Genomic DNA, 18,747 nt, shown 5'->3' on the forward strand with positions numbered 1-18,747 from the left:
TTCAGAGTGTAACACCATAGTCTTCTGAGACTGAAGGATGCCAACAACAATAGTTAAAAACTGCCATTTTTGCCAGGAAGTGGGAATACACAAACCAAAGGATCATGGTTGATCATATACACAATGTTAAACAGTGGTTTAGTGCTTCATCTGAATGCAACTGAGTCATACTACTGATCCACCTGGCTTTCAGTATTGTCTGTATTTTGGCTGGTAGGAATCCTCCCAGCCTTACTACCTAAGCCTTCCTAGAGATAACAAAAGATTGGACAATATAAAGCATAGCTCTTCCACGGAAGTGTGGAGCATGCATGCATACTAATTGAAGACTGAAGGATGCCAACATCCCTTCTTTAATGTAAATGGCCACCCCACCTCCAACACGCCCCTCCCTGTCCCTCTTGTAGAGTTTAAAGCCCGGGATTGCGGTATCCCACTGATTCTCCGCATTCCACCAGGTTTCCGTTATGCCCACTATGTCAATGTTTTCCCTTGTCACCAAACATTCTAGTTCTCCCATCTTTGCTTGGAGACTTCGGGCATTTGCATAAAAGCATTTGTACATGGAATGCTTATTAGCTCCTTTGTCCCCGCATCCTCTCATTGTGCCATACCATCTATCACATCCCATCATGCTACCATTCCCAATTTCTTCTCCTACTCTGCTTTTACTTTGTTGTTCTCTAACCTTCCCATCCTCGTCCCATAAGGATGAGGAGGCCCGAACCGGATGCCCCTCGGCTCCTGTCGGCTTTCCCCCGGGATCAGTTTAAAAGCTGCTCTGCCACCTTTTTAATGTTATGCGCTTTGTTATGCAGTCTGGTTCCAGTGAAGCCCATCCCTCTTGTACAGGCCCCACTTGTCCCAAAACGTTCCCCAGTGCTTAACGAATCTAAACCCCTCCTCCCTACACCACCATCTCATCCATGCATTGAGATCCTGGCTTTCAACCTCCTACCCAATAGCCTAAATTTAGCCTCCAGGACCTCCCGGCTACACTTGCCCACGCCGTTGGTGCCAACATGCACCACAACTGCTACCTCCTCCCCAGTACTATCTACCAGCCTGTCTAGACAAGAAGTGATGTCCACAACCTTCGCACCAGGCAGGCAAGTCGCCATGCGGTCCTCACATCCGTCCCAAATCCCCCTCTCTATGTTTCTAATAATTGAATCCCCCACTACAAGAAGCCCCCGACCCCCCTCCCGCCGAGGACTATCCTGAGTTTGGATATGGGCCTGTCCCCTGGAGAAGGGGTCCCCCTTAGGGGATTGTTTCCCCTCCTCTCCAGGATGACGTCCTCCAGCCCCGAGACTTCCCACTCAGGCAGCTGAGGAGCTTCGTGCCTGAGGTTGGGATGAAACCTGATCGCCCCTGTGTCTCCCTGTGGTCCTTCTCTGCCTGCCTCTGCTTCTCCAGGTCGGCCACCAAGGCTTCAAGGGAACAGACGCGTTCCCTGAGTCCCTGGAGCTCCTTGCACCGAGGGCACACCCATGACTTATGCCCCAGCGTAGTATTCATACATATGGCACTCGATGCAAAACACTGGATAGCCCCTACCCTGCTGCTGGCTGTCTCACTGCATAGCTTTTTTTATTTTGTTTTTGTTTAGCGGTACTTAAAAACCCTACACTGGTTAGAAGCCCTCTTCTCAAGGGAAGAGAAGGGCAGTATCTGGGGCCTTGGCTTCCTCGCCCTGCTGCTGAACTCACACAGAGGCTAAACTCGTGGTGGCTTACCTGGCACTTTGTTCCTGAGGCACTGGGTTTCCCAGAGGCCACACATGCTTCTGCCTGAGAGGTTCATGCAGCTTTATACTCCTAGCTGGTTCCTCCTCCCTCCCTCCTTGCTAATTGAAAGGGGCTGGTCTTCCCAGGTGAGATTACAAAAGATCAGGAAGAGAAAAGGCTGTGAATGGGCCTAATCTACTCTGCAGGCTCCTGAATGGGGCTCTTGGATTTGCGTAATGGGGCTCTTATCACCTCATAAAGGACAAGGACTATGCTAAATTGCCCTGGCTGGCTGGGAACAGGCCCTTCCTAGGTTCTTACCCTCCTACTTCAGCTCTCTTAGGCTGGACTGTTTTTTAACCTCAAGCTGCTTTTTATTTGAGTTTAAACTCCACTGGTTTAAGAGTTTTTTGGGCTTGGCAGAACTTACACACCAAGGTTTAAATCCTGTTTTTCCCTGTTTATAAAATAGACACCAAGCTTGCTTCCCCCCCATTACCCTCTTCTTAGTTTAGTTTGAGCTCTAGCTCCCTATCTAAATTATACCTCCTGCTTTTATTAAGTGTGCACCTTTGTTTGTTTGTTTATTTATCGCTCTCACTAGATCTTGTGTCCCAATTTACTGAACCTTTAGATTATGCTCTAACTTAGATTAAGTTTAACTTGGGTTAAGTATAGGGTTAATTTAAACAAAGTAGAAAAACTTGCTTTCCACTTTATCCTTCTATATTTTATCTACTTTTCCAAGTGCCTGTACCTTGGGCCCTTACTCACGAGTAGGATTTTGCTCCTGCTCAGAGTAAACCTATGTACACACGTATTTATTTTTATTGCCCTCACCTAGCTCCTGTGCCCCAACTTGCTGGAACTTAGACTCCCTCCCTCTGGTTAGATTAGGTGCTAACTTAGGTAAAGCTAAGCTAAAGGCAAAGCTAAATATAGAAGAGAGAATTTCAGCAGGTGCAGCTTGTCATCTGTGGGATGACAAGTTGCACCTGCTGCAATTCTCTCTTCTATACACTTGTTAAAGGTCCAGCATCCCTAAAGTTGAAAGTTTGAGCACCCCTGCTCTACACCCAATGGCCAGTAACTGAGGACTGACCCAGATGTTACATTAAGCACATACAATAGAACTCTTGGACTGCAAATTCAGTTTCATTATCCATGTTTTTACTGCAGACCAAAAATATTAAATGGGACATTCTAGAAATAAACGATTCATAAGTTTCAAATTGTGCACCATTCTGAGTAACCTGGTGAAACCTTCCCAACCTGTCACGCTCATGACTTGTCTCTCTTCAACCTCTGTACCCAGGCTGCCCTGCTTCACTTGCATCCAGTTAACCTCTAGCATTCTTGCTGTCCACATTTGGCTGCAGCAGTATTGTGAAAATAGCTTTATCATAGGTATGTATGTAAAGGAAATAAATGGTTTCTGTTGTATACAGGACTCACTACTATCTGTGATTTCAGGCATCTGCAGCTCTTGGAACATATCACCCATGGATACAGGGGGACTACTCTATTTAAAGCTGGCATGTGACCCTCTTCTCTACTAAATACTCTACTAGGGCAGGAGGTCTGGTCTAGTGGGTAGAGCCTCCATTTGCCTGAAGATAACATCCACAAGGTCACCAGTTCGAGGCCACCGGCACCGTGTGACCTTGAAGCAGCTGACAAGCTGAAGCCGAGCTATTCCATCTGCTCTGAGCGTGGGAGGATGGAGGCCAGGATGGAGGCCAGATCAGAACGAAACATCTGAATTGTTGTGGCTCTTGAAAGATAGATCCCTACGGGGATTAATTTAATTGTTGTGGCTCTTGAAAGATAAATCCCCTACGGGGATTTAAATAAGCCTGCCTATGTAAACCGCCCTGAATAAAGTCTTAAATAAAGACCAAGAAAGGCGGTATATAAATACCTGTATTATTATTATTATTATTATTATATAAGAGCCTTGTGGCCCCATCCAGATTAGGAGCTTTAATGCTGGAACTAGGTTCCTGGGGGCCTGGAACAAAGCCCTGCACTGAGGTCCCCCATGATACTTCTGCTCAGCCCCTATGGTGCATTGGATACCAATATTAAGGCTTCAAGTGTCAGGCTGATCAAGGGGACCCTGAGTCTGGAGGATGTGGACCCTTAGCCAGCATCCAACGTTACCTGAAACCCTGAAACAATCCCTGCATCAGCCTTTTGCCCTTGCCACATCTGGAACAGGCTCCTGCTGTTTGCCCTGGGAAGAAAGCTCCCATTGCCCCTGGTTTCATCAGTTTTTCACTTCTGTATACAGTCCATCCTCCAACGAGCTCAGGGTGGCGTTCGTGGTTCCTCATCTCCTTTTGTCTTCACAGCAACCCTGTGAGATAGGTGAGACTGAAAGATTGAGACTGGACCAGGGTTATCCAGGAAGTTTTGTAACTGAGTAAGGATTTGAACCTGGTTCCTCCAGGTCTAACTAAGTCCACTACACCATCCTGGTTTCACCCCCTCCACAGCTCTGAAGAAGTTGCTAAACTTCCAAACCTCTTCTTCATTATTCTAAGGACAAAGCTTGAGTAGTGGGTCAACTCGTGTCTATCCAGGGGCTGGATTTAAGCTATTGGTTGCCAGTTGCTGACCTCAGCTATGGGATGTGGTGTATGAACTGGCTTGTTTCTCTATATTTTAAGGCTGCTTAAAGTTGCAGCCACTAGATGGAGCATTTCAACTGAAAATCTACACTTGGCAAAACTAAACGTCCTTTAAAAAAATTATAAAAATACCCCACCGTTTCCTCTGCAAACCTCTTTCAACAGGTCTGCTTTCCTCTGGTTTGCAAACCAGGTAGCCAAAGAGAACAGAGGAGCATCAGGAAGAGATTTCTCCACCAACAGAAACAAACACAATTGCACCATCTGCCTTTCTGAGTTCAGCTTGATTCTGTCATACCCAAAGCACTACTGGGTTAATAACCGTCACTGGAACAGATGGTTTCTTGGAGTAAATATGTGCCTCTCTCCACACTCAGTCTTCCTCAGCTGTTTCCCAAAACTGCTGGCACAGCACTTTGTGGTTTCCAAGGCAACACCTGTGTGTCTGCACTTGGCATGGGCATTAAGGGGCTGATAAGATGGTGGCTCCCATAACTCTCAACAGTCTCAAGGCGAGATGTTGGGGTGGCAGGTGGATCTCTCTCTCTCTCTCTCTCTCTCACACACACACACACACACACACACACACACAAGGGGGGAATATTACTGCAGGATTACGGGAAAGGGATATGCAGTAAAATGTGGATTACTGAACAATTTAACTGCTGAGCTGAGCTGGAACAGAACTCTTAAAATGGCAACATTTGGGGAAAAACACAGAGGCATCAACACTGCCATGAACCTTGCCTCGAATGGGTGTGTTGTCTGCTCCCAACACTTCTCTACCAGTTTTCAAATCAGCGGAGAAGTCATCTCCATGGATTTCTTGCCAAGCCCAAGGTAGCTCACAATGAAAAGCAAAACAATCCTAGGCAACAAAAGACAGACCATTTTTAAAAGCAGGCTGAAACCACACCACCATCCAAAACGATGGACTATACAGCATTGCTTTCCATGGAGCCAGATCACCTGGCTCCAAATTGAAAGAAAGCATCTTTCCCAACCCTGCTATCCAAGAGTTTATAACTGCAAATGCTGGAGATGGACCTTTGGATCCAGGGCCAGCCCAATAACTCCGCAGGCGACATGCCAAATGCTTTGCCCTTACTGAAAGATGTGCCAGCCTCTGCTCATCTCACTTGCCAATATTCTTGCACAGCACTCTCTTCCCCTCCATAGTTCTTCTTCCTCTCAGGGACTGGAAGAAGGAGCAATTGACACAAGTAGAGGCAAGTAGCAGAAATGAGCACACCCCACCCACCAAACTGCAGCCTGAGGCATCCACTTTGGCCAGCTCTTGATGGATCCTCTGAATAGTATATTCCTTACCGAAACTCAGACGTGGGACTTTATATATACATATTTATATCAGGGTAAGTCTGCCCACCGCATCATGCTAAAATTGAGGAGCAGGGAATTTATTCTTGTTTTTATTTGAAATCAACAAGGAGGAGAAACTTCACAATAGAAAATGCACATTTGCTGTGTTCTTGGCTTTCTTAAAACAATGCTCCTTGTGACCACCCAGCCTTTGAAACAAAAATAGAGAGTGGTGGCATGAGGAAACAAAGTTAATAAAAATGAAATGCAGCAGGACAAATAGAGGAAGGTAAAAGAGACTGAGGAGGCCAGTCCAAGACACTCAGCTGACATTGAGAAAAAGACAGCAGTGAATTTATACAAGGCCGGAATTCCCGATTATGTTCTGGTATCAATTATCCTAACGAACTAAACTAGTCCTCATTGTAAAATGGAATTCCCGCCCCCAGGACCACATCCACACCTGAAAGAATGTCTGACTTGTACGCTGGTGGAGCACCACTTCTGTCTGTGCACTTCTTGTTCCCCATCGTTCTTTCGACCCTTATTTTTCATACTGGATTTGAGCCCCGAACTCTTTGGTGAGGTAGGTCGCTATTACAGCTAGCATTTTATCTTGAATGCATACACTTCCCATGACCAGGGCTGACAGCTGCACCATGTCGGTCCAGTCCAGATCCCTAATGATGGCATAGGTGTGGTTGTACAGTTTCTGCTGCTGTGCAGGAGTCAGTCCTAGAATAATCTGAGGGATGGGCTTAAATTGTCCAGAGGTCATCCAGCCGCCAACCAAGCCACCAGCTGCACCACCTAGGAAAGTAAAAGGTTCATTTTAAGCTGCTTGGTTTTCAACATCTTAAACCTCAATCCAGCAACTTCGTGCAGACACAAGAGTTTTGGTGCACATGTAGGTCTTGCTTTCTGATGTGCATGAACATCAGAGCACATGGGCACTTCCAGATCAGCTTTTGGGGCCCCAACTGGCTATTTTTCTACTTACACAATCGCAATGTTTTATCCGCACCAGTGGCGTAGCTTGCCACTGTGGTACCCGGGTAGACTTCAAATTACACCCCCATGACACATCTGGAAGTGACATTCCAGCTGTGACATCACACCCTACAACTCAGAATGCCCCTGGAGCCTTTAAACAGGGACAAGTCCCTGTTTGCGACAGACAAAGGTTCAAACAAACATGCTGCATTCAATCACTATAATGCACTTTCATGCATTCAATCCTGTTCTAGCTATAAAGTTAATATGGCTTTGGTCTTTCTTAGGGTAGCACTCACTCACCTATGGCAATTCCAAATGGGCCTCCCAGCAAGCCACCAAGGAAAGCACCAGTACCCGCCATAAGTGCGCCTTTTCCTGACTGCTTGAAGGCAGCCTTCATGCCCCGCATCTCAGAGACACGACAGAGAAGTTGCATGACACCATTCACGTTGACAGGCATCTTGGCTCATTCGCACCTTCAACATTTTAAAAGATAAAATGACAAAACAGTGGCAAACTGTTGACACACACAAACTCCATTCAGTGGGTTAGCAGAAGAGATGTCCTATAGTCACATATGCACAAAACAATTAAAGACCACATTTTAGTGTTCCTCATTCCCTCTCCCTTTCACATTTCAAAGCTTCTAAGTGGTAGCTAGCTGACTCTTTCTACATGCTGGACTAGTTTTGATGATCCAGTTAATGGCAAGTAAAACAGATAACTAAATTTTTTAAAAAGAGGCCTGTACAAAATCAATTAAAAACATGTTCTTATTTTGTGGGCATTACAATGCTGTTTTGGAACAAAAACAAAAGTTTACATTGCAACATGAATGATTAGATGTTTCCTTATACCAAAAGGGCTCACAATCTAGAAGGAGACAAGAGGAAATACGAGCTAAGAGTCACTGGAGGCTCTGCTGGGGTGAATAAAGGCAGTTGATTTCCTCTTGCTAAATACAAGAGGACCGTGACTCTTACAGTATTCATGTATATGGAGTTAAATAGGACTTACTCCTAGGTAAGTGAGTAAAGGATTGCAGCCTTTGTCCAGTCTGCATTTTCACACTGATATCTAGGGGACTGGTCATCTCATGACTTACCCAGCAGTTCTGTTGTACGGTTGCCTCTTCAGAAACAGTACAGTATTTGTAAATGGACCACTGCAAGAGATAATTGTTCTGCAAGTATAGGAGACAACTGAATCAAGAAAGCAAGCTTGTTTAAGCCTTTTCAGTTTCTGTTTCCCCAATACTGTTGCTCAAAGTTTTATTGCTATTCCAAGTAAGTGTCAGAAGCCCCTCCCCAAATTTCTCCATCGGTTCCTTGTCTGTTCCTGGATGTAGTGCAAATAATTCATTTGTATTTTCAAGACCTTGGCTGCCTTGCTCCCTTCCCCCTTATCTGTCCATCTCCTATCTTGACTTTTGACCATTGTTCCTTTGGCTTCACCACCCTTAGTTGGCCAAAGGTCTTTTACTCCTTCCAATGACTCTAGCACATCTGCCTATCCCTGGAACCAACTCCCTTCCCTGAGTCTTCGTGAGGTCTCTTACTTGCATCAAATTCTTCCTTTTTTAGTGAAATCCCACCCTCCTCCAAGGAGGTCACATACATCTCTCCCCCCCCCAGCCACTTTATACTAACAACAACCCTGTGAGGTAGGTTAGGCTGAATGCCAATAACTGGTCCCAGGTCATCCTGTGACATTATGCAATTCATGTTATAATTAAGGCTACAATCCTATGTAGGTGTACCTGGGAGTAAGACCTATTGAGCACAATGGGATTTCCTTATGAGTAAATATGCACAGGCTGACATTCTTAATATACCTATGTTATTTACTTGGCATATTTTTTAATCACATTTCTTAATGTTCACATTTAAAACAATGTCAGTTGTTTTAAAAGCATCACAATCTGCTCCAAGATTTTGAGACAAAACCTACAATCCCATATACACTTTCCTGGCAGTGCTCCATTGAACACAATGGGACTTACTTCTGAGTAGACATGCACAGGCTTGCATTGGAAATGAACTCAATTGTTAATGCAGTAATAGAAGTGACAGAAGAAAATAGTGTAACAAATTAAATTTAAAGTTGATTTTTTTTGCTGTTATAGTCTTAAAGGAGCACAGATACAGGAGGTTATGGGGCTTTCCTGTGGGGCTGTCATGTTGAGTTCCTAGGCTTTAAAATTTACTACTACAGTATTCATAGTTGCCCAGTGAGCTACACAGCTGTGCAGGAAGGAGATCTGAAGCCTTTAGTGTAACCACTGTGACCAGATACAGTGAACGACAGAATGCCTATACCTTTAACCATTGCAAAGGAGAGGGAATTTTAGCAGGTGCAGCTTTTTAAACATTTCCATATTGAGCTGCTGAAATTCCCTTTTCTGCACAATGGTTAAAGGTATAGGCACTCTGTCCTCCAGTGTATCTGGTCACCCTGGGTGTAACTAACTTCCTGACAAAATAGTCAATGTTAACTATTAATGGTGGGGGCACAATCTTGATCGCAGCTGTAGAGGATGTTTAATCTTTAATTCTGTTGCATTTTCCCACCAAAAATCCCATCAAAGATGCTATTGATCGCTCCCCCCCAAGAGGTACAATTTGCCACCCAGCAAACTGAACTAGTGGAGCATTTCACCTTTCTGTGTACTTTGGCCCTAAGGCTAAAGCAGTTACATATAGTATAGTTACATATGGCTACAATTCTCAACATTGTATAGGGTGGCAGTGAGGTTTTTGTGAGGCTCCCCTGGGCAGTTTCCTCACAATTTGGGGACTACTGATTTTACCCATATGTGAAAGTTCACCTTGGGGAGGAAGGTTTTGAGCTGAAAAAGGTCAGGGGGTGAAAAGTCTCCCTCTAGGTGTTGTTCCTCTGCTCAGGGAAGAGTGCTGCCATTTTTCCATTCCAAATGTCTCTAGCCAAGTCCCCCAGTCTACTACTGGTAGCCCACATGAGGTTTAGGATTCAACTACTAGGAAAGGAAATGCCTCTGGTAGACAACACATACAAATATACGAGGGTCGCCCAGAAAGTAATGCACCACATTTTTTTTCTCAGCCTACAGTAATGGTACGAATGCGAAACTTTAGATATACATTATTTGAATTTTCAGGAGTGCGCACACAAATTTTTGGTTTCTTCAGACAGATAGCGTAGCTGCAGCAGTGTTTCGAAATGGTGTCTGTAAGTGATGTACGTTACAAGCGACGTGTCGTCATTGAATTTCTCACTGCGGAGAAAGAAACTGTTGGGAACATTCACAAACGTTTGTGTACAGTTTATGGAGAATCTGCAGTTGACAGAAGTACGGTTAGTCGCTGGGCACAGAGGGTGAGGCCATTAGAAGGCGGTTCGGCAGAGCTCCAAGATTTGCAGCGTTCAGGGCAGCCATCCACGGCTGTCACACCTGACAAGACGCAGCTTGCTGATGTGCTCATTCGCGAGGACCGACGCATAATGACTAGGCAGTTGGCGCTGAAGCTGTCAATCAGCAACGGAAGTGTGGATGCAATAATCCGTGCTCTTGATTACTCAAAAGTGTGTGCACGATGGGTTCCGCGCTGTCTTACGGTGGACCACAAATCTCTCAGAAAAAACATTTCTTCTGAGTTGCTGAAACGTTTTGAAGATGAGGGGGAAGTGTTCTTGTCCAGGATTGTGACAGGTGATGAAACCTGGGTTCACCATTTTGAGCCCGAAACAAAACGACAGTCGATGGAATGGCGTCATCCTCAATCTCCACAGAAGAAAAAATTCAAAGCAACTGCTTCCACCGGTAAGGTCATGATCACTGTGTTTTGGGACTGTAAGGGCGTCATACTCATTGATGTGATGCCAAGAGGCAGCACCATTAATTCCGAAGCTTATGTGAAGACATTAACCAAACTCAAGAAGTGCTTCCAGCGACTTCGGCGCCATAACAACCCAGGTGAATGTTTGATTCAACATGATAACGCTCGGCCTCACACAAGTTTGAGGACTTCAGAACACATCACTAAACAGGGTTGGACTGTGTTACCCCATCCACCCTACAGCCCTGACCTAGCTCCCTCAGACTTCCACTTGTTTGGGCCATTAAAGGATGCCATTCGCGGAAGACATTTTGAGGATGATGAAGAGGTGATTCGCACAGTGCAGAAATGGCTTCGTGACCAGAACAAGGAGTGGTACCAACAGGGCATACATGCCCTTGTGTCTCGCTGGAGGAAGGCCATAGAACTGGATGGAGATTACATGGAAAAATAGGGAGTGTAGAAGAAACATCATTCTTTCTTGTGTGTAAGTTTCATTGTGTTCAATAAATAATTATTGAAGAAAAAAAATGTGGTGCATTACTTTCTGGGCGACCCTCGTACAAAGAATTATGCTATCAGTTTAGGAGAGACACAAATATGGGTGAAGCATCCTTCATTTCTCACCTATAGTCTTGGCAATGTAACAAAATTGGGAGCCACTTGAGAGTCAAGTGTTCCAATACATTACAGATAGAATTCACATAGTGATCTGAAGCAATAAACATCCAAGGAGTTCAGCAAAGCTGGGGTTAAGTTATGCCAATCAAAGGATATACTCCTTGCTTACAAGCAAAATCAGAACCCCCAATGATTTTATTTTTAGATACTTTAAAAACCCCTTCTGTTCTTTCTACTAACTTCAGTTGAGATGGAACAATAGTGCTAACAATAGCCCACATCTAGGTACACTCATATCATCCACTCTCAAGCAAGTCTCTCTTAGCCCTGCTTCCTGAGAGCCTTTCACTGGAGGTGCTGAAGATTAACCCCAGGATCTTCTATATGCTACAGCCCCTTCCCTATTCAGAGCAGAAGAGAGTGGCCTTGCTACAACTCAACATATCTAAACTGGTGTGAGGCTGCTGGTTGTGTTTCATTTCTAAATGAAGGCAGATCAGTCACCTGTCATGCAAACAGGATATATTTAAAGAAACTCGAATACACTGAAACCCAAGAGTTAGTTTATTTGAATTCAACTACTAGGAAAAAATACATAAGACACAGACCTTCTAGGTCCTTGCCTCTTTACTTAAAACAAGGCATCTTGTGATCTCCAGTTTTTCTTAAACTCAAGAGTGGCAGCAAGGTAAAAAATAATAAAGAAAATGAAGAAAATTGTCCATGTGGCTTAAAAGATATTGCCCAGGAATACAAAAATGGGGGCTGACAGCAATGAGAAATTGCATATTGTAAAAAGGTTACTCAATTAGTCACCAGAACAGAGCCAAATGGGAAGGCACCCATTCCTACCCCTTGACTACAGCACAGCAGGTTAAATTCTGAAGGGACGAGAGTTCCATTCTGGAATCTGCACAACCCCTAGGAGGACAGCATAGAAACTACTGAGATGCCAATGGCTCAGGGAAGCCAATCAAGGTTGACCTGAACAAGATCCATTTAACGAACAACTTATAAGAAGAGCCCCACTGGATCAGGCCAAAGGCCCATCTAGTCCAGCTTCCTGTATCTCACAGTGGCCCACCAGATGCCTCAGAGAGCACACAAGACAACAAGAGACCTGCATCCTGGTGCCCTCCCTTGCATCTGGCATTCTGAGGTAACCCACTTCTAAAATCAGGATACGCCAAGGAAGAAGAAAGCATAAAAAACATTAAGATTTATCATTAAAAAGAAAAATGCCCCTGAACATATTGTTGTTGAGTAAGTAATTAAGCACTATAGTGTTTTTGTTTTTTAATTTCCCTTCTCTCTGCAAGGTCCTTTCGAAATCCAATTCTGAATTCAACTCTGAATACAGCAGATCCAGTTCTGAAACCCCAGTTCTAGCAGTCCTATGGTTGTCGCCCCCCCCCCAAAAAAACTATTGGAAAGCAGAACCTCCAGTGTTCTGCTCTAACGATACATCAAAAGACACACCCATTGAAGTCAGAACCCCAAGTGGCTTTATGAAGATGATTTTGATTTTGGTGTGCCCAAGTGACAGACCAACACACTTCAAACACAATGCACTAATCTCTACACACATAATAAATATTAGAGGTTCATATACCAGTTGGCCCACTGTAGTGTAGCCCTGACAGAACTTCACTCAGGCCAGTCCACGGACTAGCCGGCTGCCCCAGGACAATCCCATGACATGATCTGCTGACTCTAGTACCACCAGGATCCCACCAGATGTTTCTTTATGTGGTTACGTACATATTATAATATAATAAGGTCTGTTCACCACATGAGAGAATGAGGTGGTATGTACTACTGTACCATCAATCTGCAAATGGGAAGTTCAAATTTTTTGAAAGCCCCCTTACATTAAGAATTTCCTGCAAATAGAAAACCAGCACAGTAGGCAAAGGACTCAACTAGAAAACTATCCCTTATGTGCTAATTTTCTCCTGGCAGGGAATATTGTTTACATTGGGAGCATTCAAAGTGTGTATTTCCTTCCTGTGTGGTACAGTCCTTTCCAGCCTCCTAATTCCACTGCCTAGTGCTCTTGCATCGTCTAGGTCCAGCCTATGTTAACATGGAAGCTGGAAGAAGAGCACAGGTTACTACAAGCACCACAGAGAAAGAACTGGGCCAACGAGGCTAGGACAGGAAGGAAGGCAAAAAGCAGATGCTCCACAGGTCAGTTCGGAACACTCTGTTAAGAAGATACAGGCCTCTTGTTGAGAAATTGGAGCAGCAAGTTTATACTGTGCAGCAGATTCCAGTTATATCCAACACATCAAAGATCCTGGATAAATTATCCTTCACTGCTGAGTGCAAAACAAATATTAAAAAGTTCACACAACCACACGCACACAAGTCCACATGGGAAAACTCTATTTTTCATACTGGATTTCCGCCCTGAGCTCAGTAGTGAGGTAGTTCATCAGTGTGGCTAGCAACTGCTGTTGAATGGCCGTGTTTCCCATGACAAGGGCTGTCAGCTGTGCCAGGTCAGTCCAGTCTAGATTCCTAATGATGGCATAGGCATCGTCGTAGAGCCGCTGTTGTTCCAAGGGCGGAAGTTCCAGAATAATCTGTGGGACTGGTTTAAACTGTCCAGAGGTCATCCAGGCACCAACCAGGCCACCAACTGCACCTCCTAGAAGAAGCAAAACACATGCATTTTAAGCCATCCTATTGTCAGCCTAACACCCCAATCCAGCAATCTCTTGAAAAGACACAGGCTTGTGATGCCTACTTGCTTTCCAATGTGCTTCAGAGAACACATCAATGATATGCTCAATTCTTGAGAAGTCACAGAAGGAAACTGTTGTTTTCCATCTTTACAGGCCTGAGTTTCACATACCCAAGGACAACTTCTTTCCCCATCAGATCAAACACATTTTTGTAAGTTTAGGTAGAAGTTGTCCTTAATTAATAGGATAAACAGACAAATTGACCATTTGCAACCAATCAATAACCAAGAAATACATTTGAAACCAGTGTTTAATAAGCAGATGCCCATGTTTTCACTTCTTTCGATGATAATCACACTAGAGTTCTGTTCTTTCCCAATTTGGCACAGGCTACTGGTTGAGCGCACCAAGTACTGATCAGATGCGATCTCCAAACTCACATGGTGTGATGATCCTACTGTGCTAGCAGCTTGAGGCACACTAATTTCATTTGCAGCATCATTTTTGTATATGCCTAAGTGAATCTTGGCTTCCAACACACACACGGCCAAGCTTTATAATGTGTTTTTGGGCAATGTTTTCAGCCTTCATTCCCCATATCCAGATGCAATTTTCGCGAACAGCCTACTGAATGTGCCAGTCTCCGTGCCATTTTCATACAATCAGGGCAAGCCAGGAAACCAGGACAACAGACTTTGCACCCTGGAGGTCCGACAAGGGGTATCACACTGACAAACTCAACACACTCTTAGGCTTCCAAATTTTCATTACGTTAATGAAATTAATGGATTTATTTAATTCTTTTTTTCCACATTAATTCTTTGATTCCACAAACAAAGAGCTTAAGCCAAAAAGGGTAAGGGGGAGGGTTCAACCATTCCTTCTGTCAGAAAACACTTACCTACGGCTATGCCAGGTGGGCCTCCCACCAAGCCTCCAACAAAAGCAGTCGCACCCGCCACCAGCGCTCCTCGTGCAGAATGCCTGAAGGCCGCCTTCATTTTACGCTCTTCAGATACACGGCACAGAAGCTGCATGACGTCATGCACACTGATGGGCATCTTGGCTAGTTCGCACCTATGAAGAGTTTTAAAAGATGCAATGCCTCAATCGCTGCCACACGTAATACACGCAGCGTTGCCTGTTTTGCTATTTTCAGACAAAAAGAAAGAGCCTTCTAACCATGCCTGAAATTATTATTGCTTGGATGTATAAGTACTTTCTAGGGTGAAACCAGATGATTAAGCAAGCAATCACATATTTCGTAAACAGCAGCAGGAATGGACCCCCCCACCTGAGACTGGGATCACATCACAGCAGGGAGCAACACTTCTCTCTGCTATGGTCTCAATCAGGATCAGAGATTTCCACAATTTGCTTGTTTTCTTTCTGGTACAAACTGCAGAAGTCCCACAGCCACCAAAGGGATCTCTTTTTCCCCAGGATAACTAGCAGTTGTAAAGGGACACAATCCAGATTGGATTATTTTCACTGGGACTGCAGCACACAAGAGTAAAGGATTACACACACACACACACACACACACACACACCCCCTTCATGGTTCCAATTCTGATTTCAACAGTTGCTTTTTTTCTTGAAAGACAAAACACAAATGTTGCATTTAGCATCACAGATGATATAAGCACTTCACACCCTCTTGAGGGAACTCTTGATTATTATTGCCTCCCATTCTGGGTGGTGGTGGTAGATTGGTAGTCCAGTCTTAAAGGCGCTGGCGCCGCCAGATGCAGGGCACCAAAGCTGCTACTGCTGCATTCTGTGGCACCGCAGCAGCCTCTAGAAGTCTCCTCAGGGAAGGGAACTTTTGTCCCCTTCCCCCAGGGAAAGCCCTCAATGGAGCTTTTCAAGTCTGCGCCAGCTATTTTGCCGCTATTTATCCGCTATTTATCCGCTATTTTGCTGGCGCAGACTTGGGAGACTCCGTGTTGGGCCAGAAGTCCCAACAAGGAGTTCAGGATCAGGTGTAGAGCTCTGCCGGTCCCACGACACATGCCATTACTGCCAATGTCTGATAAATTGTTACACAAAATAATAAATATAAATCTGCTACCAAAAAATGGAAACATTCAGAAGTCAGAGGGAGAACAGTTCAGTCTGCTAGGGTAATCTTAGACATCTTAATTTTTCAGCAAAAGGAAAACCAGTGGAAATACACTCCATGAAGGAGTGTATAGGAAGAGCTCAAAGACACAGCTGCAAGCTGCTGAAGAAGTCAGTTTTGGCCCACACAGTCCATTCTAGTACAAGCCTAAATATGGTGATGCTCATTTTTTGCAATGATTCTCTACATTTAAAAGATTTTAGAGAGGAGTGTGTCTGGTTTTCCATATTACTGTATCTAGCTGCACAGGCAGTTAGACCTGGGCTCTGCACTGGGAAGCCCAGCAGACCTGGGTTCCAAAGATTTGTCTGACTGTCACCTTCCCCCAGGGCTGTATTATTCATTAGGCTGAAGCCTAGGGGCCCCCCCAAGGACTAGGGGCCCATTTTTTTATTTTTATTTTTTTGCTACTGTTACCTGAGCCCTAGGGCTCCAATGTGAATAGATTTCTTCAGGAGACCCTCTCGATGGATATAGGGCTATGTTGCCGCCTTGAGAGTCCCTAAACGAAGTGGAAAGGCGGGATATAAATTCCTTAAATAAAATAAATATATAGTGTAGTCTAGTACCTATTGTACCAGGGTCAGGCTGTCAGCATTAGTGGGGTGAAAGACTGAAGTGCTGGTGGAGCCTGAACCGGGCCTAGGAGGGAGGGGTAAAGGGAGTAATTTGTATCTGGGCCCAGGGTCAGAAAGGGGATCCAGGAATCAAAGGAGGGGGCCCAGAAATCTCCTGGAATCTTACATTTTCCAATCTCACCCAGACTCACTGCCCACATAGGATGCTGGGGGCAATACTGTTGGAACATGAGGTGACTACTGCCACAAGCCATACACACCAGGCCCAGAAATGCCTACATTCCTTAACAGTGTCACATCTGGGAGGAAACCGACCTGCTACTGTAGCTCTTTGGCTTGTGGATCCGCTTACCATGAAGGAATGTAGAAGAGCTCAGTGACACAGCTGTGGGACTACAGCTGCTGCAGAACTACTAAGTTTTGTATCGCACAGGACACTTTTCATTCTAGTGTAGCCTAAACACAAAGATACTAATCTCCTGTGATGATTTTCTATATTTGAAAGATTTTAGAGAGACGTAAGAGTGTGTTTGGTTTTTAATATTACTGTATTTAGCTACCAACACCAGGCAGGAAGGTAGACCTGAGCTCTGCATTGGGAAGACTGGTAGACCTGGGCTCCAAAGGCCATTCCAGCTGTTGCTACTTTCCCCCTGCCTGTTTTTCCCCCATTCTGCCCACCCCACACCCTGTTTCACCCCCTCCCTCTTTAGGAAGGGGCCCAAAAGAAACTTTGTACCCCCTGATGAAATTCCTCTCAGAGGCCCCGGGACTGAAATACATGAAAGCCTAGGAGCTTGACCATGGGTTAATACAGCCCTGCCCTCTCCCTGCCCTGTTTCACCCCCTTCCCCATCCTGTTTTGCCCACCACATCACCACCCTCCCACGATCTGTTTGACCCCTCCCCATTTAGAAGGAGGCTCAAAAGAAACTTACTTAGCACCCCCTGATAAAATTCCATGCAGAGGCCCTGCTTTTGGCATTTCATGCTCACTGGGCCTCCCTGTTGGCATCTGCCTGCCAATACAGCAGTGCCATGGCCAGAAGGGGGGCAAGGCACTGGGTTTTGTAGGGAGACTCCCAGTAGCTGCGCCCCCCCCCCAATAGCTCCAAGGGTAAAGGTCCATTTGCACACCACAGGAAAGTTCCTTGCAAAACTCAGTGCCTTGCAGCCCCTCTGGCTATGCCACTGCTTTGTAGGCAGGCAGTTCTGCACACCACAGGGAGGCTCCCTGCCAAACTCAGTGCCTTGCACCCCCTCTGGCTACGCCACTGCTCTGTTGGCAGGCAGATCTGCACACCACGGGGAGGCTCCCTGCCAAACTCAGTGCCTCGCAGCCCTCTGGCTACGCCACTGCAACAGAGATCCCCCTCCTGCATCCGAGGAAGAGGTGCCAGCCCCCAGAAGCCGAGCAGGACGCCCTGCACAGAGCCCCCCCCCCCCCCGCTTGCTACTGTTTACACCGGCTGGGGCAGGAGCCTCCAAGGCTCAGGGAGGGACCGTTCCCAGCCCTGCCCAGAGGCAGCAGGGACGCGAGGGGGGCGCGGGCATGCCAAGGAAGGCTGGAGCCAGGCAGGTCTCCTCGCGAGTAAGGGCGCCCCCGGCCCCGTTCACAGGGCTCTCCCGCATCTCGGTGCGCGCCCAGCCTCCGGGCTTCTGCCTTCCCTACCTGGGGCGGCGCCGGCCGGCTAGGCCGCCAAGGTCGCTCCCGGAGCCTCTGCCGACGACGCAGGACCACGTGCGGTGGCGGAGACCCGGGAGAGGACACGTCAGCCCGCAGCCCGGAGGGCACCGCGGGGGCGGGTCTCTCTCCGCAGCCGCCCGCCCGCCGTGCGCCCTGCCTGGGCTCTTCGCCCAGGAGCCGCTCCGGGAGGGGAGGCGGCTCTCGCCCTCCGCGGGTGGCTGCGATCCCAGCCACACTTTCCTGGGAGTAGGTCCCATTGACTACCATGGGACTTACTTCTGCACAGACATGCATAGGGTTGGGTTCTAGATCGCTGCCCCAGACTTGGCCCTGCGCCTTAGTGCCCCTGCTGCTGTCCCAGGCACTGCCACCCTCCCTCCTGTGGCCAGACCCCAGACCCCTCGCTTAGCTCTGAAGATGGCCCCAGGGCCGGCTGCCACCACTTTGGGCAGCAGCCAGGCTCCTGTGCTGGATTCATCTGCAAGGGATGCTCTTCCCCACCCCAGGGAGGAAAGCTGCCCAAGTCCCTTCCTTCCCTCAGTCCAGACAGACA

At 46.3% G+C, this 18,747-nt stretch overlaps 2 protein-coding genes across 3 annotated transcripts; both read right to left on the minus strand.

Annotated features, from left to right (window-relative positions):
- Nucleotides 1–6,227: 6,227 nt before the first annotated feature.
- On the minus strand, nucleotides 6,228–7,860 carry LOC136660484 (protein C19orf12 homolog). The gene is made up of 3 exons (XM_066637690.1): nucleotides 7,785–7,860; nucleotides 6,980–7,155; nucleotides 6,228–6,493 (listed from the first exon to the last, which is right to left on the minus strand). The coding sequence occupies exons 2-3, from the start codon at nucleotides 7,137–7,139 to the stop codon at nucleotides 6,228–6,230; spliced, it is 426 nt and encodes a 141-aa protein (XP_066493787.1). The 5' UTR covers nucleotides 7,140–7,155; nucleotides 7,785–7,860.
- A 3,801-nt stretch (nucleotides 7,861–11,661) lies between these two features.
- C9H19orf12 (chromosome 9 C19orf12 homolog) lies at nucleotides 11,662–18,251 on the minus strand. 2 transcript variants are annotated; one of them, XM_066637281.1, is made up of 4 exons: nucleotides 18,180–18,231; nucleotides 16,347–16,431; nucleotides 14,707–14,882; nucleotides 11,662–13,768 (listed from the first exon to the last, which is right to left on the minus strand). In XM_066637281.1, exons 3-4 carry the CDS (start codon nucleotides 14,864–14,866, stop codon nucleotides 13,503–13,505), a joined length of 426 nt encoding a protein of 141 aa, XP_066493378.1. In that variant the 5' UTR covers nucleotides 14,867–14,882; nucleotides 16,347–16,431; nucleotides 18,180–18,231; the 3' UTR covers nucleotides 11,662–13,502. The 2 variants fall into 2 exon arrangements, with proteins under 2 accessions (XP_066493378.1, XP_066493379.1); XM_066637282.1 differs by lacking the exon at nucleotides 16,347–16,431 and having other exon boundaries at nucleotides 18,180–18,251.
- Nucleotides 18,252–18,747: the final 496 nt, after the last annotated feature.

This window comes from Tiliqua scincoides, chromosome 9 (assembly GCF_035046505.1).
Source record: "Tiliqua scincoides isolate rTilSci1 chromosome 9, rTilSci1.hap2, whole genome shotgun sequence".
Classification (NCBI taxonomy): Eukaryota; Metazoa; Chordata; class Lepidosauria; order Squamata; family Scincidae; genus Tiliqua; species Tiliqua scincoides.

Excerpts from the sequence above, each read along its gene's own strand:
- LOC136660484 (XM_066637690.1), bottom strand. The coding sequence starts at position 7,139 with ATGCCTGTCAACGTGAATGGTGTCATGCAACTTCTCTGTCGTGTCTCT. Across the intron at positions 6,494-6,979 it reads CCCATTTGGAATTGCCATAG|GTGGTGCAGCTGGTGGCTTG; the intron begins GTGAGTGAGTGC and ends TTACTTTCCTAG.
- C9H19orf12 (XM_066637282.1), bottom strand. The coding sequence starts at position 14,866 with ATGCCCATCAGTGTGCATGACGTCATGCAGCTTCTGTGCCGTGTATCT. Across the intron at positions 13,769-14,706 it reads CCCACCTGGCATAGCCGTAG|GAGGTGCAGTTGGTGGCCTG; the intron begins GTAAGTGTTTTC and ends TGCTTCTTCTAG.